A 21,996-nucleotide genomic window follows, 5' to 3' on the forward strand; every position below is an offset into this window, starting at 1 on the left:
ACTCGTTTTATCAGAAACTGGTTGATATTAGCAGTAGGATTCACTGTAAAATTTGAAAGCCTTTGCTTTAATGCCAACAAGCTGGCTCAAAATTACTTTCACACCATCCAGACACCAAATAGATTTGAAAACAGAAATATCACACCCTATAATCTAAAAATATTCATAAGAATATTTCAGCCAAAAGTCGGCAGAAAAATAAGCATATTCAGCCCCGGCCAGAAAAAAAAAAATGTTCTTGTAAAAAAGAGTGTAACTCCCCATCGAAACAACAACTTAAACTTTCGACTTGCACGTGATCAGGCAGTGCTTCTTGAAACCGCGGCAAATTTGTGAGCCACGCGGCCTCAAGCAAATAATTTCTTTGCAGTTTGTTTCATTTTGAGTTGGAACAAGAGAATATGGTTGGAAAGTATAACAAAACACTTAATAACTAGCCCCACCGGGAACAGTGAGTTTCATTTAAGCTTCCGGGATAACAGAACTGCTTCCCTTGGGGCCGATCATTACGTACTTAAAATAAAATATCAATTAAAGAAAAAACATAAGTAATTAACAGGCTGGCTCTAAAGCTGCTTTAACACCATCCAAACGTTAACACCAAATACATTCGAAAACAGAAAATCTGGTCTATAATGTAAAAATATTCACAAGAATATTTTCAGCCTAAAAGCGGCAAAAATGAAATTATTTAGCCTCGGTCGGAGAAAGAATATTCTTAGAAAAAAGAAGTTAAATAAGCAACTTTACTAAGCTGTCACATTTTCCCGTCCGGCCCTCCCACCCAGTCAATAAGTACATATTACTAACCTTTCATAGCCTGGACAAGTTCAAACGTAAGGCTGACCAAAAAAAAAACCATCAAATGCTGAATTTTCATCACGCCGCTGCCTGGCAACAGATGAAGACAGGAACTATTCGACGATACCTCTCATGAACGTGGACGATTATTTGCAAATGAACTTTGTATGTGGTATGCATGATGGGACGCCCGGGGCTTCTACTGTAAGTACCGCGGAGAAATGGTAGGAAATTTTCCTAGCATTCCTTACATACTCTCACTAGGGTTCTTCGTCTTGCAGCCAAGAAAGGCGTCATAATCTGTTTCAGTGACATGCCGAGGATATTAAATAAAAAATAAACCAGAAAGGGTCGATGGAATATGACAAGCTTTAAAATGAAGTCATGATATTAATAGTGCTTTAAAAGTAAATAGTGAGTTCGAGTCATTCCCGATGCTTTCAAATGATGGCGGACTCCACCGACGCCAATAATCTGGAACAAAACAAGGTCATTATTTATCGGATCACGTCTAAACACGCGTGAAGAAAGACTTGGGCAGGGAAAAATATTGAGCGGACAAAACCGGGGAATGCCGATAAATCAAGTAATCCTGCAATGATGAAGAAATTACACAACATGAACCTTCCTCTGCTTCTCCCCCTGAACCAAGTTCAGATCTACGAACCGAACTTAGAGACACCAAAGTGCCTACGAATGGGTGTTGAGCGCGGCTAGCAGACGTAAATGTCTTGTTTACCTAATGAAAGCCATCACAATAAACTCTGAGCTTGCATCGAGATGCTTGTCCGGGCGTAAAGGAGCGTTTGATTAATCAATCTAAAACAGATCTTAAGGAATAAAAACCCAGATGATCTGGAATAATTGTCTGAGTATGTCGTTGGCAGCGGGAGCCACGTGTAGTATTATCATGCTCAGCAATTGAAGTTATTGCGTAGAAAATATCGCACAATTACACAGCCGAGGGCAAAAAAAAAAAAAAAAAAGCGTGAGGAGAAACTTAGTACATGGAGCTAAGATAGATTGTCAGTGCTGTAGGTGACCATGCACGGCTACCAATGGCTTGGCCAATGGCTTGGCCAATACCTCGAACACGCAACGAATCGTAAAAGTCCGTAAGTAACGACCTCCGAAAGAGGTGAGCCCACCTCCCATCCCCTGAAAATAGAGGAACTAAGGTTCAAAAGTATAATTATTTTTCCAATTAATAACCTGAATAACGTACGATAAACTGATGACGACTCAACTAGGGAAGGTATAGCTTATTCCAGGGGGTGTCATGAAGCGCCCTGGTAAAGTAAACCCCGCAAAATTTTCATCAAGTAACAAAAAGGTACTAAAAGGACCTTTTCTTCAAATTGAAATTAATAAAATTTACGACTTTGCATCATTTTTAACAGGAACGCACAAAAAGAACGTTTAATCATATTAAAATTAAAAACTCGACCAGAGCAGTTAAATATTTATAAAGCAGATTAACGTAGCAGTGCATCATGAACAGTAAAAATAGTTTAAGGTATCTTACATTACGGCTCACCCACGTGCCAGCAACATAAATTTGAACTGGAACGAAGAATTTCAAAACGATTTATAAGAACTCAGTGTTTTTACGAATCACACCCACAGCCTTAAATAAATACAGCCCTGTTCTCATAGATTTAACAAAAAAACAACAACAAAAAAAAAAACACCGGGAAGAGATACTTACAGTAGAAGTCATTTGCCTCCCCTCATGGGGTAAAAGATTCTTGCCCACATCAACTTTCTTTTCTCTCGTAAGTTCTCACGCGTTCACAGATGCGCACACTCGCGTTTTAAGTGCCGGGATCCCAAGCAATGCCTACCTAACTTTTTAAAGATGTTACTTCTAGCCCTCCTCCAAATCTAAATAAGTGTATTTCACTTGTTGAAAACTATCGATTTGGACAGTGCTTGGGCGAACGATTCTCGACCCTTTCAACTTTCTTTTCTCTCCTAAGTACTCTCGCGTTTAGAGATGCGCCAACCTCGCGTTTTAGGTGGCGGGATCCCAACCAATCCTTACCTAACTTTTTAAAGATGCTACTTTTAGGCCCCCCGTTAAAACTACACACGCGTATTTTACTTGTAAAACAACTATCGAGTTGCAAGGTGTTTGGGTTAAACATTCTCGCCCATATCAACTTTATTTTCTATCGTGAGTACTTGGGCGTTTACAGATGCGCCACACTCGCGTTTTAGGTGCTGGGAACCCAACCAATGCTTACCTAACTTTTCAAAGATGCTACTTTTAGCCCTCCTCCAAATCTACACACGTGTATTTCACTTGTGGAAAACTACCGATTTGCACAGTGCTTGGGTAAGAGATTCTCGCCCATATCAACTTTCTTTTCTCTCGTAAGTTCCCGCGCGTTTACACATGCGCCACACTCGCGTTTCAGGTGCCGGGATCTTAACCAATGCTTACCTAACTTTTTAAAGATGCTACTTTCAGCCCTCTTCCAAATCTACACATGTGTATTTCACTTGTAAAAAACTATCGATTTGCACAGTGTTTAGGTTGGACATTCTCGCCTATACCAACTTTCTTTTCTCTCGTAAGTTCTCGCGCGTTTAGAGATACATCACACTCGCGTTTTAGGTGCAGAGATCCCAACCAATGCTTACCTAACTTTTTAAAGATGCTACTTTTAGCCTACCCCTAAATCTACACACGTGTATTTCACTTGTGCAAGTCTATCGATTTGGACAGTGCTTGGGAGAGAGATTCTCGCCCCTATCAACTTTCTTTTCTCTCTTACGTTCTTCCGCGTTTAGAGATGAACTAAACTCGCGTTTTAGGTGCCCGGATCCCAACCAATGCCTACCTAACTTTTTAAGGATGCTACATTTAGCCCACCCCAAAATGTACACACGTAAGTGAGTAAGTAAGTGAGTAAGTAACCTTTATTTAAACACGATAAGTAATTAAGCTTGCAGCTAGTGGGGTCGTGTATAAATAAACAATAAAGAATAGTTACAAAATAAGAATTAAAAAATTTACAATGTAAGATGTGAACTTGTGTGTGGGATGTGTATTTCACTCGTGGGAAATTATCCATTTGCACAGTTCTTTGGTTAAACATTCCCGCCCATATCAACTTTCTTGTCTCTCGTAAGTTGTCGCGCGTTTAGAGATGCGCCACTCTCGCTCTTTAAGTGCAGGGAACCCAACCAATGCTTACCTAACTTTTTAAAGATGCTACTTTTAGCCCTCCTCCAAATCTAAACGCGTGTATTTTACTAGTGGAAAACTTTCGATTTGCACAGTGCTTGGGTAAGAGATTCTCGCCCATATCAACTTTCTTTCCTCTCGTAAGTTTTCCCTCGCTTAGAGATGCGCCACACTCGCGTTTTAGGTGTGGGGATCCCAACCAATGCTTACCTAACTTTTTCAAGATGCTACTTCTAGCCCTTTCCCAAATCTACACACGTGTATTTCACTTGTGGATGTCTATCGATTTGGACAGTGCTTGCGTGAGAGATTCTCGCCCCTATCAACTTTCTTTTCTTTCGTAATTTTTAACGCGTTTAGAGATGCGCCACATTCGCGTCTTAGGTGCGGGGATCCTAAACTTTGCTTACCTCTCTTTTTAAAGATGTTAGTTTTAGCCCTCTTTAAAATTTCCAACGTGTATTTCACTTGTGGAAGTCTATCGATTTACACAGTGCTTGGGTGGATATTTTGAACCATGTCAATTTACTTTTCCCATGTCTTTCCTCGCTCGTTTTGCTATGCGGCACTTTCGAACTTTTGGCGTCGGGATCTTAAACTATGCTCACTGGGCTAGATGCTAATTTTGGCCCTGTCTTAAATTTAAACATGTGTATTTCTTACTTGTGGGAGTCTTTCGATTTGGACAGAGCTTGGGTAAGAGATTCTTGCCCATATCAAATTTCTTTTCTCTCGTAAGTTCTCGCGCGTGTAGAGATGCGCCACACTCCCGTTTTTGGTGTGGGGATCCTAAAGTATGCTTACGGGGCTCTTTAAAAATGTTAGATTTGGCCCTCCCCCAAATCTACAGACGTGTATTTCACTTGTGGAAATCTGTTGCTTCGGACAATGCATGGGTTAAAGATTCTCATCCATTTATATCTTTTTTACACTCGCGTGTTTTTGCGTATTTGGCGATGCGGCACACTCGCGTTTTCGGTGTGGGGATCCTAAATTATGCTTATGGGGTTCTTTAAAAATGCTAGTTTTGGCCCTTCACCAAATCTACACAAACGTATTTCACTTGTGGAAGTCTATCGATTTGGACAGTGCTTAGGTTGGAGATTCTCGCCCATATCAACTTTGTTTTCCCTCGTACGTTCTCGTGCTTTTAGAGATGCGCCACACTTGCGTTTTTGGTGTCGAGATCTCAAACTATGCTAACTGGACTTTTTAAAGATGCTAGATTTGGCCCTTTCTCAAATCTACACACGTGTATTTCACTTATGCAAGTGTATCGATTTGGACAGTGCTTAGCTTGGAGATTCTCGCCCATATCAACTTTGTTTTCCCTCGTACGTTCTCGTACTTTTAGAGATGCGCCACACTTGCGTTTTTGGTGTCGGGATCTCAAACTATGCTTACTGGACTTTTTAAAGATGCTAGATTTGGCCCTTTCTCAAATCTACACACGTGTATTTCACTTATGCAAGTCTATCGATTTGGATAGTGTTGGGGTTGGAGATTTCGGCCCATATCAACTTTCTTTCCTCTCGTAGTTTCTCGCGCGTTTAGAGATGCGCCACACTCGACTTTTAGGTGCGGGGATCCCAACCAATGCTAACCTAACTTTTTACAGATGCTACTTTTAGCCCTCCCCCAAATCTACACACGTGTCTTTCACTTATGGAAGTCTATTGATTTGGACAGTGCTTGGGTGAGAATTCTCGCCTATATCAACTTTCTTTTCTCTAGTAAGTTCTCGCGCGTTTAGAGAGGCGCCACACTCGCGGTTTTGGTGCCGGGATCTTAAACTATGTTTACTGGACTTTTTAAAGATGCTAGATTTCGCCCTTTCTTAAATCTGCGCACGTGTATTTCACTTGTGGAAGTCTGTCGCTTTGGACAATGCCTGGGTTAAAGATTCTCGCCCATTTATACCTTTTTTTCACACCCGTGTCTCGCGTGTTTAGCGATGCGACAAACTCGCCTTTTTGGTGTGGGGATCCCAAACTATGCTTACGGGGCTCTTAAAAATGCTAGTTTTGGCCTTTCCTCAAATCCACACAAACGTATTTCACCTGTGGAAGTCTATCGATTTGGACAGTGCTTAGGTTGGAGATTCTCGCCCTATATCAACTTTCTTTTATCTCGAAAGTTCTCGCGCGCTTAGAGATGCGCCACACTCGCGTTTTAGGTGCGGGGATGCCAACCAGTGCTTCCCTAACTTTTTAAAGATACTACTTTTAGCTCTCCCCCAAATCTACACACATGTATTTCACTTGTGGAAATCTATCGATTTGGACAGTGCTTAAAGTCGCCGAGACCGGGCTACGCGCAGCGTGATTTTGACTAACTTTAGGTCCATTTCCAGGATTTTGGGCGATAGTTCCGAGTCTCAGGGACTCTAAACTAATTCGAGAAGACTTTCGTTTTCAGTGAAATGGACAGAGGGAAAATTTTTGAACGCTTGGTTATGAGCAGTCTGGTCGAAATATAGCCACTTAGTGACTAGAACGTCGCCCAGACCGGGCTACGCGCAGCGTGATTTTGACCGCCTTTAGGTCAATTTCCATTAACTGGGGCGATACTTCCGAGTCCCTGGGACTCTAAACTAATTCGAAAAGGTTTTGGTTTTCAGTAAAAGGGACAGGGGAAAATTTTTTGAACGCTTGGTTATGTGCAGTCTGCCCGAAATATAGCCCCTCTTTAGCTCACATAGTGACTAGAAAGTCGCCGAGATCGGGCTATGCCCAGAGTGATTTACACCAACTTTGGGTCGATTTCCAGGAACTTGGGCGATATTTCCGAGTCCCAGGGACTCTAAACTAGTTCGAGAAGACTTTCGTTTTCAGTGAAATGGACAGAGGAAAAATTTTTGAACGCTTGGTTGTGAGCAGTTTGGCCGAAATATAGCCACTTAGTGACTAGAACGTCGCCGAGACCGAGCTACGCGCAGCGTAATTTTTGATCAACTATGGCTGGATTTCCAGGAGCTTGGGCAATATTTCCGAGTCCGAGGGACTCTAAACTAAATCGAGAAGACTTTGGTTTTCAGTTAAATGGACAGAGGAAAAATTTTTGAACGCTTGCTTATGTGTAGTCCGGCCGAAATATAGCCCCTCTTTAACTCACTTAGTTACTAAAAAGTCTTCTCGAATTCGTTTAGAGTCCCTGGGACTCGGAAGTATCGCCCAAGTTCCGGGAAATAGACCCAAAATTGGTAAAAATCACGCTGCGTGTAGCCCAGTCGCGGCGATTTTCTAGTCACTAAGTGGCTGTATTTCGGCCAGACTGCTCATAACCGAGCGTTCAAAAATTATCCCTCTGTCCAATTCACTAAAAACCAAAGTCTTCTCGAATTAGCTTAGAGTCTCTGAGACTCGGAAATATCGCCCAAATTCCTAGAAATCGACTTAAAGTTGGTCAAAATCAGGTTGCGTGTAGCCCGCTGTCGGCGACTTTCTAGGCTGGAGGTAGCATCTTTAAAAATTTAGGCAAGCATTGGTTGGGATTCCCGCACCTAAAACGCGAGTGTGGCGCATCTCTAAACGCGCAAGAACTTACGAGAGAAAAGAAAGTTGATATGGGCGAGAATATCCAACTCAAACACTATGCAAATCGATAGTTTTCAACAAGTGAAATACACGTATGTAGATTTGGGGGAGGGCTAAAAGTAACATCTTTAAAAAGTTAGATAAGCATTGGTTGGGATCCCTGCATCTAAAACGCGAGTGTGGCGGATCTTTAAACGCGCGAGAACTTACGAGAGGAAAGAAAGTTGATATGGGCGAGAATTTCTCACCCAGTAATTGTCTTTACAAGAGTAAAATTAAGTGCTTGTTGCTTTGCTTATAAGATTATACATTCTAGAGTGATGATGACGCGCCTCATTGGCGTTAGCGAATTCAACAATTGTGCAATGTCTAAAAAAAAAGTTTATCGAATCAATAAGCTATTCACTTAAGCAAACAATATGGCAGACGATGCTCCTCCCACGATATTCTCTGCGTTACTAAATTATTTCTTTTTCTGGCCCGCAAGTCTATGTTAATTAAATCTTGAAAAACTAAACTAAACGTTATAATCAGTATTAGACAAAGCAGTCAGGAGAACCATTGTGTCAGCCGAAACTAAAGAAAGCTGGTATTTTCGAGCCAGCCATGAAAGAAGATTTTAAAACACTGATGTAAGTCATCTGAGATAGTAGACAAAGAAAACTTTGAAAAATAATTACGCTTGGGTGCACCTCAATGTGAAAGGGCCAGCTAGCAGCTCTGGTAAGGTTGCACCTAGATGGCTTAATAGCTTTTGGGAGAACAATAAAACAAACAACAGAAACAATGTCCCTATCCCCCAAAACAATAGAAGCTTCTACAATAATAAAAGAATATCAGCTCACGAGAACTGCTACACTGGTGATGTCAAAAGGACGACTCGAAATACGTCTCCTAAATGATACAAGTCTGTTTTCGTTCTTTGATTGTTCATAAGTAACAGTTCCCATGTTTATCATTTTTGGTTGATATTTCTTGCACTTCAACAAGCTTATGGGTGGATGTGTCAGGCCAAAATAGCTTCTGAACAAGAGCGCTACTGCCGAGCCAAAAAAAAATCTCGAGAAATAATCTAGCTGTGGTAACAAATGAATGCCTCCCGCATTTTCTGCCGTTAGTTATCACGGCTATACAACTTTAGGCATTGCGCTTTTTTTCTTTCACCACCTGAGTAAACGTGAGTTTCCTTCATTAAAGAGTCTCAACTGGAAAGGAAATTTTGATCAAATTTGACTCCTCTACAGACTGTGTAAGTTAAATGATCTAGATGACACTGTTACGGGAAGATTTCTTGTCTATGAAATGAACGCAACTTGAATTACCTTCAGTATCGTGTTTCCTCTGCTCTTTTGATGTCCGGCCTGTGCGATAAGCTAAATTATCGTTGCAATTCGCCTGGCTACGGCTTTTAAGGACCGTCCTATGTATTGATGCATTGTCATGCTGATGATGAAGATCTTCGAAAGAAAGTGCAACTAACAATAATAAAAGGGTGTAAAGGAGCACTTTCGGGTAGAGGACCAGTCAATAGATAGCATAAGACGACATTACAATATGCTAACATGGCTCGAAGCCTTCGGGACAAAATTGCGATTTCTTTCTTTTTTTGTAAATTTCGTTTGTCCCTCAATTCCCAAAAGTGACTTGGATGCAAAGAAACACCATCAGATATAGAAGGTTGTCCTAAAAGCTTCGGAACGATATTAGGAAATTGATTCGACCATCGAACGTGGCTTATTGAAATAAAGGTTTAAAAAAAACCACTTAAACTACATGCGTCTTTTCCTGAACACAAAATTAGTGAAAAGAAATTAAACGAAAAGAAAACAATGTACGTAATTGTGACCAAATTCTTATACCCGGATACTAAAGTCACATCAGCTAATTTCCGACGAGCATCCCCGTCCACTCCATATGGGAGTTCCACCCCCCCCCCCTCCCCGGGAGCTGATGTTTCTTTCTTTCTAAATGTTTTATTTAAATTATTCTAATTTTATTCTATTTTGTTCATGGATAATGCGCTTAAAGTGTTGGCTAAAAACAAAGGACGATCAGCATTCTTGTTTAATAAAGGAGCTCCGGCGGCCCGAAGGGCCGCCAAGCGGAGCCCCGTACCCATATAGGGAAGAAAAGGAAACCCATGAATTGATTTTCTCAAGGTTATCATGGCTAGTGGTATTGCTCGTGGGCGCGTACGCACGACGGCGACGACGACGACGACGGAGTCGCGCAAGATGGCGGCCATACTCCAGCTAATAGGTTGACAGAGACATGCACCCTCGGTTTGTAGCGGGAGAATGCCATTTTTCTTGGCGGGATTTTTAAAGAAAAACGATAGCGGAGGTTGATCTAATATTTTTAGGACAGGGTTGCACTGAAGCAAAAAACAGAAAGCAAGAATTAACAGGCAAAGAAGTAGCGAAGAAGATCGCGAAAAAGACTGAGCGGGCCAGCGCTGGGGAAGGAGGCGAAACAGTACTGAACAATGCCGTGAATTATAGCTAGTCAAGGGCTAGAGAAAGGAGGTGAAATAATACCGAACAATGCCGTGAACCAAAGCTAACGAGGGCTATAGAAAGGAGGCGAAAGTACCCGACAAATTGATTCAGGAGACTGCCGAACTCCCCATGGCCAAGTTCAAAATTCGCGCGAACTTGATGCTGTGCAGCCGTGGAAGAAAATTCAAAAGTCACCTGATTTGGTCAGGTGATGAACAAGAGGAATCAAACGTGCCCGAATGTTTTAAGAAAATTACAAAACAGTAAACGCAGCGGAAAGAAGTGGTTGATTCGTTGATGTATCGAAAATATAACTTCAGTTCAGTCTTCACAACTTTTGCTGCAAGTTTCTGCCTGGAAGATTTACACTGGCCGAACTGAATTGCCAACTTGCGGTGAGTGACTTTTGTTGTTGCGTTTGCAATGAAAATTAACAAGTTGCCTCGGCGATATGAGCTTATTTTCAATTGGAATCCATTAAAAGTCTTCCTTATTTGAAGCCATGCTGTAAGAGATTTTAAAAATTGCATCGTTTTAATTTCGCTCGTCTCTAAACAATAACACGTGGGTCGCTTTGGAGGTTGCTGTAAGTTGTAAACAAATTAAGTTTTCTGTCGATTTTCGTCGTCAACTTAAGCTTATAACCTCACGTCTAAAAATATGCTTAACCAAAACCGTACTTGTAAACACAGCCGGGCGAGTTTTGAAGTTTTCTCTGAGTAAGTTAGCACTGCCGCTTCGTAGACTGCTAAAATTTCTTCTTCTGCTGTTGAAAACCAGGAAAGGTCTACAAACCATTTTAAGCCGAAGCGAACAGGATTTGCTAAATTTACTTTTGTTCCTATGTGAATATTTGCATATTGTGATTACAAAGTGTGGAGATTTCCTCGTTTTGTTAGTTCAATTTATTCGGTTTGGCGAAATGCTTTTGTGAATTCCGAGGTTAATTTGGTTGAAGACTGGTAAAGCTACTGCCAATAAAATGACTGGAAAGCTAAATTAAGCCGTCGGCAAAAATACAGACTCTCAGTAATATTCAAATTTAAGCGTGAATAATTTTTAAACCTTAATACCGCAAGCTTAAACGAATTTTCTTTATCCTCTCTTTTATTCGGTCATCTTTCATTGAGAAGGGATTTGCTGTTGATACTCGAGCTCAGATGTAGTGATATGCATCTTGTGTTTATAATGTAGATTTCCTCGTTTTATTTTGTTGTCTGTCCAATTAGTTCGGTTTGATGAAATGCTTATATAGTCCTAGACTACGAGTAGTCCCTCTTTCACTCAGTCCGTCGTGCGTGACGCGAAAGAAATTCGCGAGAAAAAAATGGCCGCGCGAAATCCTGGAGGCTAGGAGCGCGCGAAAGAAGGGACTACCGCCTAAGCCCAAGAGTTTGCCCTTTCATGGCCGAGTGATTTTTCGGTGTAGGATTTCTCATCTTGACGTCCTCTTATTATCGCCTATTATCAATAGCCCCGGGAGATCTGAATAAAATTGCTCTACTCTGCTCTTCAAGTAGCCAGGCAACGAAAAAATGCCGTGAGAAGTATATCTTCGTTCAGTGTTCGTTCAGCAAAACTGTCAAAGAAGTTTTAAAAAGAAGACGGCGAATGAGGCCTCTTGTAACGATTTTCGCTGCGTCTAAAAGTTATTGCGAAAATTTCAACAGAGTTTCAACCGAGAATTTACATTATACATTATACATAGGAGATCATCCAACTGCGGTGAAATGTTTGCCGCCGGCCGATAGCAGCGGAAAATTTCAGGTGAATGTCCGGCGTCAAGTGAGAGTCCGGTTCAATCTTTCAAATGGACGGCAGAAAGGCCAAGCTCAGTGAATTTATATTCGCTGACTTAGACGATGCTGTTGAGCGGCGAAATCACTAACACGCTCGCAGTCGGGTTGGAGGCAGTGAGCTCTGCCAAACAAAACACTGGATAAATTTAAATCTTTCCAAAGTGCCTGTTGGCAGACTCACAAGAACATCACGGCTTGCGAAGCGCAATTCCGACGCTTCGATTTGCTCTGGTACCGCTTCGATTTGCTCCGGTTCCAAAACATTCCTGCAAGACGTCACAGGTATCTCGAATGTTGACAACACGTTGTCAATGCTCCTAACATAAGCCAATCATATTTTTGCGTTGTGAGAGCAACGCATAATTCAAACTCTTGGGCTTAGGCGGTAGTCCCTCCTTTCGCGCGCTCCTCGCCTCCAGGATTTCGCGCGGCCATTTTTTTCTCGCGGTTTTCTTTCGCGTCACGCACGACGGACTAGGCGAAAGAGGGACTAATCGTAGTCTAATATAGTGCAAAATGTCGAGTAGACGATTATGCATGGCAATCCTGTCTGCAAATAAAGCTCTGCTTTGATTTTGATTGGCTATTTCATTTTATTTGTGCCATTGCTTTTGGTTGGGGGTACATGGACCCTATTTTCTTAATAAGAGGTTATTCCCCAATGCGCTATTTACACTTAATATGGAAATGTTCCTAAAAAGTGAGATGGTACTAAATAACTCGGTAAATTGAACAGTGTAATAGAAGTTCTTACCCTGACCATTTCTCGGTAATAAGAATAACATTTACATACATATATACACAATTTAGTTGGAGAGAGCGCTCTCCTATCCCCACTCTCTCTTTCTCTCTGCTCTCTTCTTCACACTAATTTTTCATTAACTAACTTATTAAATGAATGTCACTGACTGTTTTCTTTGTTGTACATGCATACTCTTTTGCTCGTCGAAGAAAGTTTCAGTTTCTTCCTGGCTGTACAGTTTCCTTTCTCCTGTCCTGTACCAATTCGTTTGTGATATAACTTTGTGAATTCTCTATTCTCCTTAAATTTTATCTCATCAGGTTGATAGAATGCACTCTCAGAGTGTTCCATCATTGTCTTCAGTCGCTACAATTTTCTGGAAAAAAGCAATAGTTTTCTTAATTTCCTTTTACTTTGTGTTAGGACTTTTTAGCATGCCTGTAATTGGCCCATGGGCATTACGGGAGAATAATTTTCAAGTAAAGAATTACATTCGTTTTAGTGTTGAGTATTTTATTTTATTTTAGTATCTCTAGCCTTTGCTGTGTGCTACATGTATATTCTGTTAACCTGCCTTAACTACTAGGAACAATTTTGACAGACCTGTTTCAACCGTTTCACTTAAATTGATTTCCAGTAACAGCGCTACATGTAGCTGTGTTATTGAGTATGAACTTTATGGAGGATTTTAAATTTTTATTTTTTTATGATTACAGACGACAACAAAATATACATGTGTATACATCACCTGATGTTGGTGTTGGTTACAAACCGTAGTTCATAATAGTCATCCTATTACAGGTAAGGGGGGAAAAGTTCAGAGAGTTTAGAACTTTCTTCCCCCAGCACACCTTCTGTCTATAGGTGCATTAATTGAGAGGTTATATATATATATATATATATATATATATATATATATATATATATATATCTATATAACTGCAGACAGTACTGTTTCGGCCTTCTGGGCCTCATCAGTGCAGTGCTGAAGACTAGGATGGAGGCTAAGCTTAAAAAGCCGCCCCAAATACTACACATGTGGTAGTATCTAAACCATTACCAGAGTGCTCAAACTAGCGAGCTAGTGATATATATATATATATATATATATATATATATATATATATATGACCACACTCATCAGGCAACATCAACGAATCCGTTGATGTTGCCTGATGAGTGTGGTCACTTGTTGACCATACGAAATAGGTCTGTAGCAATAAAACGATGAATCACTCCTGAAGTCCTGAACTACATTTAATGAATATATATATATATATATATATATATATATACACGAAGAGTAATGTAAAGTTACTGTATAAACTTAGCATTAAAATCTGACATTTGAACGCCTCCTTTGCTAAAATTAGTCACGATTTAATTGTTATCATTCCCTGTGAATTCATAGACATTCCAGAGGCAAATTATCACCTAATGTGGAAGTCCTGTCTTCAAGTGAGAGAAAATGACACAAAAGAGTTACAATGAAAGTAAAAAGAATTGTGAATGTTGATATGGTGTACATCATACATCATGTAAACGTATTTGGTGAGTGCCAAAGGCATAACATTTCATGTATTGCTTTTTCGGGACAGATTATATGACAGCGACGTTTTAAAAGGTGTAATCAGAAAAATTATGAGTACATTGTCCAGGCAGCACCAGTTTATGGACAGCATATGTAGACAGTAAGAGGAACTGTAAGCACTACCACGTAAGTTAGTTCTATGCTTATGACTTCTTGTTCTTGGATTTTGTGTCATTTCTTCACAAGAACAAGTAATGAAAGATGCAACAGTTGTTGCAATATATTTTTGAAGGAAAACTTATAAGTCTGCCTATGCTGAATAACAGCCATGTGTAAACTGAATGTGAAGCAAACACCCTGTTAACGATGCGGCAACCCTAAAACCCAGAAACCGGAATCCGGAATCTGGAACCAAAAACCGGAATCCAGAAATCGGAAACCGGAATCCGCAAATCAAAGAAAATAAGTTCTTCAAATACGCGAAAATTGTTTTGCTTAGCTTTTCGACTGTAAAAAGTAAGCTGCCAAGTAAAAAGGACCTCAAACTTAACCTTTTTTGAAACAAAAATTTCCCGGCTGTTGAAATCGTGCAACCGTTATTTTTAGTGAGGGCTATGATTATGAGAATTTCAGTAAAGTGCGTCTTAATTTTATTCCAAGTACCTCGAGAGTGTCTAAAATAAGCTTGCTGGTAATTGCCATTTTGTTTAATAAGTGATCTTCAATTTACCAGAAGTATAAATTTATCCTTTATCTCTAGTAGATACTGAACAAGAGAGAAAATGTCATAGAGAACAGGATATCCGTCAGTGGCAGCCCCCTGTACATTGAAAGTCACGCCCCTCACTTTCGAAGTCCAAAGGCTAACCCGTCTGGTCTAAATATGAAATTTGATTTTTCCAACAGATACGAGACCAATTCCAGATTAACCCAATTTCCACACTGATACTGTGACAAATCAGCATTTCATATTCTTGGCGGCCATCATATTAAAACAATTTGTAGAAATGTTGCACACTTACTTCTGTCTGCATCTCACTTGCTAACAGATCAGACGACATGTTGTTGAAAGATGCTTAACGACTGCCAGAAACTCACTGCAATAGCCTATAATAGCTTGTTGTTAATGTGCTGCTTACCAGTCTTCTCAGAGCAATTTGATCTAGACAAGAACTGGGCTCTCACCAGGGCCAGCTTGAACAAAAGATGGGTAACTTAGCCTATGAGCAGGCTCTCGTGTTTGGGCTGGGGGCGTGAGTGGCAAAACCGCATGAAGGCCCCTGGTGACATGCCAATGCAGAAAAACACTAGACACCTATTTAGCCTGCTCAGACACTAGAGACAGATACAGAGCCTGCTCGCAGGCTATGAGTAACTCTATCCACCCAAAAAATCAGTAACCCTGACTGGATAGTGATGTACCCAATGGATAGCTTTATGCAGCTTTTGAACAACCGGGTCAGATATATAGCTAAGGGTTGTTCAGAACTAGTCAATAATTTTTGAGCAATTACGGTCTGTGGCTGAAGTAAAGCCAAGAAAATACATAACAACAGAATAATTTTTGCTCATATTTATTTATTAGACATTGCTGAAGTGAATTATTTCTATCATCATTCATGATATCTGGATTCCAGATTCTGGTTTTTGGTTCCGGATTCCGGATTCCAGATTCTGGATTCCGGATTTTGGTTTCCAAATTCAGTGTTTTAGGGTTGCCCCAGATGATGTATGTGCATATGTTAATCTTGAATAATCTGAAATTTCAGAGAGTTTAAAAATATCATATCATATCTGTGATGGTTCTGAGGTGAAGGGCTGTTGCATGTACATGTAAATGTCTCATGCACGATTTTTCACTCTTTATGATTCAGGTGCAAATAGTTTCTGTATCTGTTGATGTGCAACAATCTACACCAATATTTCAACCTAATAATGTACAGTGTATATTAATTAAGCAAATTATGCTGTTTTTAGTTGACCAGTGCTACTACATAGTAATGTGATGTTGAAGTGCACAAATTTACAAACATGCCCAATGTCAACTTGTCAAATATATGACCTGGCCTTTGAGATTTTTTTTTTTCTCAAAAGCAAGCGTTTATCGCACTCATAGAAAAAAGAGGTAAAGATCGTTCTCTCATTGAAAATTGGCGTCCAATTTCTCTTGTTAACGTGGACGCGAAAATTATGTCTAAGGTAATAGCCTCGAGAATTAAAAATGTCTTACCTTATATCATTCATCATAATCAAACAGGGTATATTAAAGATCGTTTTATCGGCGAAACCATTCGCTCCATCTATGATATTATGGATTCGACTGTTAAAGAAAACATCCCTGGTTTAATGATTTTCATTGATTTTCAAAAGGCATTCGATAGTATTGAATGGGATTTCCTTTTTAAATGCCTTGAAGCTTTTAATTTTGGTTCCGACTTTCTCCGCTGGGTAAAACTGTTCTACAAAAACATACAAAGCTGCATAATTAACAACGGCATGATTTCAAAACCTTTTAAACTTGAACGAGGCGTTAGACAGGGAGATCCACTTTCTCCTTATCTTTTCATTGTAGCTGTAGAAACGTTAGCAATTGCCATTCGTCAAAATCCAGCTATAAAGGGTATCTCTTTTGGCAAGGAAGAGACAAAACTATTACAATACGCCGATGACACAACAGCAATGCTCGCCAACACTAGCTCGGCCAAAGTACTATTTCAAGTATTAGACCTTTTTAAGAATATCTCAGGCCTCAAGATCAATAACACAAAAACCGAGGGTATGTGAATTGGTTCATCAAAAGGAAACAAAGCACAACCGTTCGGCATTAAATGGCCTAACGAGCCAATTAAAGCACTAGGGGTGTACTTCACGTACGACCCAAAACTATTAAAAGAAAAGAATTTCATTGAACGTTTGGATAGTATTAAAAAACTTATCAACATCTGGTCCTCTAGAGGATTATCTGTGTATGGCAAGGTTACAATCATCAAATCATTTCTTATTCCAAAGTTTGTTTATGTCTGCTCGGTACTGCCTACACCTAAAGAATTAGTGAAAGAATTGAATCAACTGTTATTCAAATTTTTATGGAATGGGACGGATAAGGTCACTCGAGTTTCGGCTATAAATAAATACGAGGAAGGTGGTTTAAAAATGATTGATATAAATTGCATGATTAAGTCTTTAAGGCTGGCATGGATAAAACGTATATTTGATGACAACAACGGAACATGGAAATCATATCTAAAACACTTGCTGGATCCCATGGGAGGGTTTTTCTTTTTAAATTGTAACTATGATATAAAGGATTACAACATCTTCTCTCAGTTCTACAGTGAAATGCTCTCATGGTGGTCGGAGTTTCGTGATTCCTTTGCCTCTCAACGAGATTGGCAAAATATTATTTGGAATAATAAGGAAATTCGTATCGAAAAAAGACCAGTCTTCTACAAAAAGTATTTTGAGGCGGGAGTGATTCGTATCCAAGACCTACATTTTGATTTAACTATAAATGACGCACTCAGCCACTGGTCTGACAAGATAGCCAATATTAGTTATTTGCAATGGGCTGGCCTTCGCCATTCTATACCGTCCTTTTTAAAGAATATCATTTCCTGTCCATCTTTAGCTCCTCCATCCTTCTTTATTGACGACAACATCTTCGACGTCAGAAAAAAGAAATCAAAAGACTATTACTCACTTCTTGTTCGCAAAATAGCACAATTGCCTAATATCATAAACAAACTGCAGAACGATTTTAACTTTTCTATCGATCAGCTGAGACAAATCTTCAGTCTGCCACACTCTGTTGTTCTTGAGTCTTATGTGAAAGGATTTCAATTCAAAGTGCTCAACTCTATTCTGTACACTAATTCAAAATTACACAAAATAGGCTTTAAAACAGACGATCTATGTTCATTTTGCAAGGCAGAACCGGAAACTTTATACCACCTACTTTATCATTGCTCCTTTGTTAAACGATTCTGGAGTGAGTTTCAAGGTTACTGGCACCAAATCTCAAATCAGCAGGTTCATCTTTCCCTCCAAGATCTTTTATTTGGAATATTATCCAAACCATGCCCTTTACTCAACTTACTGAACTATTTTATAATCATTGGTAAACTACTTATATGGGACTGCAGAAGATGCCAAATTCAACCCACAATTCAAGGATTTCGTACTAAAATTGCCATCAAATATGAAACGGAAAGTAAGATCAAAAAGAAAGATTATTTTTAAAAAAAGTGGGTACTAATCCCAAATTAATTTATGTATTATTTCATTTTTTTTTTTGTTAATCACGTAGATGGCGTTATTATTATTTGAACTTTTTGAACAGCATCACAACTGTAACTGTTTTTTTTTTTTTTCTTTCTTTCTTCTTTTTGCATTGTTAAAAACACAAAGCTAATTAAAATATTCTCCCTTCTGTTGTATCTCTTAATTTTCAAGCTTTGTAGTATTGTTAGTATTAATTTTTGTGAGCAATGTAATCGCGTTTGTATATTTCATGTGAATAATCTATTAGTAAATAATCTCGGTACTGTTAGTTAATATATGTGTGTTCCTCATCATTGTATATTGTAGAGTTGTTATCGTAAGCTAATTATATATTTATTTTTGATTGTAAGTTAATTGTAGATATTTTATTCTTCTGTAAGTAACTTTAATGTAAGTAACGTATGTCATTGGTTAATAAAAAAAAAATAAATAAAAAAAAAATGAATAAATAAAAAAATATATATATATGACCTGGCCAGACAGTGTAGATTACAAACTTCTCTGAAAGGTAAGATGTTTCTTAAACATTATTTTGTAATTAATGATTTCTCAGACATTGTTTTCTTCAAGAAAAGATTCATACCCTACATGGAGGTTTTTTTCTCTATTAGAGCTCTTGATTCCTGATACTTTAATTTGGAATTTCTAAAGACTGGCCATGAATGGGTGTTGGGTGTGAATATCTTCTGGAACTGCACATTCATTCATTGAGTAAGCAAGAACATCAGTATTTATCCTGACAAACTCTGATTTTCTTCTGGAAGCTGAACTCATATACAGTTGTACAGTTATATGTACAACCAAACAGCCTGGATGACCCTGTGATTGGGACTGCGCACATTGTTGTAACCCTCAATGTTCCAGTTTCTTGTTTGAAGCAAATTTCATTTGCTCTCGAAAGCAAGTGGCGAAGTTCATAACAGTTATGTAAGTTTGCTTTGTATCTCAGGGCAGAGCCTGCCACAGTGAAAGTTGGAGTACCAACCCCTTGCATTTGATTCACCACGAACACTCAGTAAACAACTAACAATGAAGTACACTGTATATCAAAGAAAGGAATTGCATGCCTGTTCCTGTCAGTCAATATATGAACAGTTTACAGATGGGGAGCCTGTATTAAAACATCAAAGATTTTCAAAGCAACCATGGCCTGGTGAGATATTTCTGAGGAAATATAAATTTAAGGTCCTTATGATTGCTTAGAGGCATTGATTTTTATTGTAAACAATATCCTACTGAGTGTATTTTTCTTGTGTACTAATTGTTGTAGAACACAGAGATCACTGCTATGACAGAGATATTAATTTGTGAAAAGTTCTATAAACAAATGCATCTGGGAACAAATTAATTTGTCATGGATGCAGCTTCTGAGAGATCCCCAATATTAATGGAACATATACTGTTCATACATGTAAAAGAGTTCAGTAATTCATTACTTATGATTGTAATGCTTTGTTTGGTTTCTCTGTATTTTCAGACAACTTGATGGGATTATAAATTCTGCACCAAGTTCATTGAATAAACTGACTTGGAGGTTCAGTTCTGCAACCCATCCTGTTTGTAGTAATATCATAGCTGCAACATTGTGACAGATACACTGCATTACATTATTAAGAAACACATATTAACTAATTATTTTTAAGTGCCCGTTAAATTAATCAGTTTTTCTTAGAGATAATTTACTCATGGTTTATTTAAATAATTGGCTTTTTGGCTTTAAAATGATATTTATTGAGCTTTTAAATCAATTTTGTGATAATCTGCATTGGACATGGCATAAATTGATATTTTGCCAACACGAAATGGAGAACTGGGTCTTAAGCAAAGTTGCAGGATTAGCATTTTTTGTAGAAAGAAAGGGTTGAGAAATTTGTGACATTCTACAGACAGCCTTACCATTCGCAATGTCCGCTAAGGTTAATTTGTTCCATTCTGTTGTAGAAATAGTGTTCTCTAATTTACAAACTATTTCAATCTGTTGTTTAAATGATTGCCTTATAACCCCATGTCTGGCTTTGGTGCATGTAGGATATTGATGTATTTTTTATCCATTTCGCTGTAAATTATCTTAATTGATGTGTCAATCAAAACATATCTTGGATATGCTGGGCTCTTCTGACAAATGTACCCATGCCTGATAACCTTGGAGTGCATTTGGTTGTGTAGTGCAGACAAAATACATGTACATAATATAACTTCCTCTTAGCTTACTGATAATTCTTGGTATAATTTAATCATAGCAAAATTAATTAATGGAACCCAATAACAGCTCTTGTAGTCCACAATGCCAGTCGAAAAAAAGAACAAATCACATTGAAATTGAATAATAAAATTATTATTAGAAGCCTATGCAAGTATTCATGATCAGCAAAAAAAAAATATCGTAATTACAATTCATGCGAGGGTGATTTTGCTTATTGCAAACCCTTCCAGCAGGAGGAGACTCCATACAATAATGAATATGGCTTATAAATGTATCTTTGGGGACAAGTTAGAAAACAAAACTTTCCAACTTTTCACATGTGTATACTGTTTTGATATTTTTGTGAGATTTCATTTAGTAGAGATTCAGGGACTGAGTATATTGTAACCATTGCGTTTCAATCAGTCCCCACAACAAAAAAATGTGTAAACTTCTTTTGTGTGGGAGTCCCCATGTTAACTAAGGAAGAATATAATGATTAATAACAATGCCTTGTCTTTCTGAATAAGGAAGGAAAGAACAAGAAATGCCTTCAAAAAGCACAGAAGACAGTTCTGTTATGTGATCAAGATTTTTGGTGGCTTCCCAGAAATCCTTGAAATCATGGCTCTATATTTCATAATCACACCATCTTACACCTCGATCTGCTGATGTAATACTAGTTCCGGCTGAAACTATTAAATCATTCGCAATTTACCTCCCATACATGTTGGATTATTTTCATTAGTAACAACATTCCGAAAAGTAACTGAGGAGCCCCGCTTTTAGGCTGGCCTAAATCTATATATTATTTTCATTGAAAGTTGAATTTATCGAAAGCCGAATTTTTAGTGGTCAAATTGGGGCGGTTAAATATGTTATTTACCCTCGCAGTGTTATAAGTGATAGTGGGGCCGAGCAAACACTGAAACAAACAATTCAAATTGAACATAACAATGTTATGAATCCCAACTGGCCGGAGGCAAACCAGTTGGCTATTTACAAGCTTGGCTGAGGATTTGAACTCGAGGCTGCCGAGAAACAAATCCAGGCAGTGGTCAGAGTGGGACTCGAACACGCTGAGACCGACACGCTGACCACTCGGCCACGCTACCTCCCACGATACGGTTTAAACTATATTTAGGTAGTTCAATATACAATATTCGAAGTCATAATTTGAATTCGAGTACTGGTTTTGCGCACTCTTTTAGCTACATCTCTTTCTACTTCAGAACAATTTTTTTCTTAACTATCTAACTTAAAGCGGGTAATTTGTAGACAAAAATTATTAAATAAAAAATATAGGTAATTACTTATTTCCCTGTCGAGCTTAGCTTGAGGGAAATCTCTCACGTTGTGTGTTTGCAAGCGCTCATGTGCACGTGCTGATGACTCGAAAATCGTGCGCAGCAGGGTTGCAGAATGCAATACTG

General features: G+C 38.8%; 1 protein-coding gene and 2 long non-coding RNA genes across 3 annotated transcripts in view; all 3 read left to right on the forward strand.

Moving 5' to 3' along the window:
• The window catches only part of LOC110062668 (uncharacterized), a 142,109-nt gene that overhangs the window by 44,429 nt on the left and 75,684 nt on the right, over window positions 1-21,996 (forward strand). The window lies entirely within an intron of this gene.
• LOC149114990 (uncharacterized) lies at window positions 9,900-13,077 on the forward strand. The gene is made up of 2 exons (XR_016205976.1): window positions 9,900-10,423; window positions 12,890-13,077. It is a non-coding gene; the product is annotated as an uncharacterized LOC149114990 (long non-coding RNA).
• On the forward strand, window positions 16,927-20,730 carry LOC149114991 (uncharacterized). The gene is made up of 3 exons (XM_089284667.1): window positions 16,927-18,889; window positions 19,331-19,534; window positions 19,859-20,730. The coding sequence occupies exon 1, from the start codon at window positions 17,254-17,256 to the stop codon at window positions 18,337-18,339; it is 1,086 nt and encodes a 361-aa protein (XP_089140793.1). The 5' UTR covers window positions 16,927-17,253; the 3' UTR covers window positions 18,340-18,889; window positions 19,331-19,534; window positions 19,859-20,730.

Source organism: Orbicella faveolata, unplaced genomic scaffold, assembly GCF_042242905.1.
Source record: "Orbicella faveolata isolate gen_17 unplaced genomic scaffold, um_ofav_v1 contig_13, whole genome shotgun sequence".
Classification (NCBI taxonomy): Eukaryota; Metazoa; Cnidaria; class Anthozoa; order Scleractinia; family Merulinidae; genus Orbicella; species Orbicella faveolata.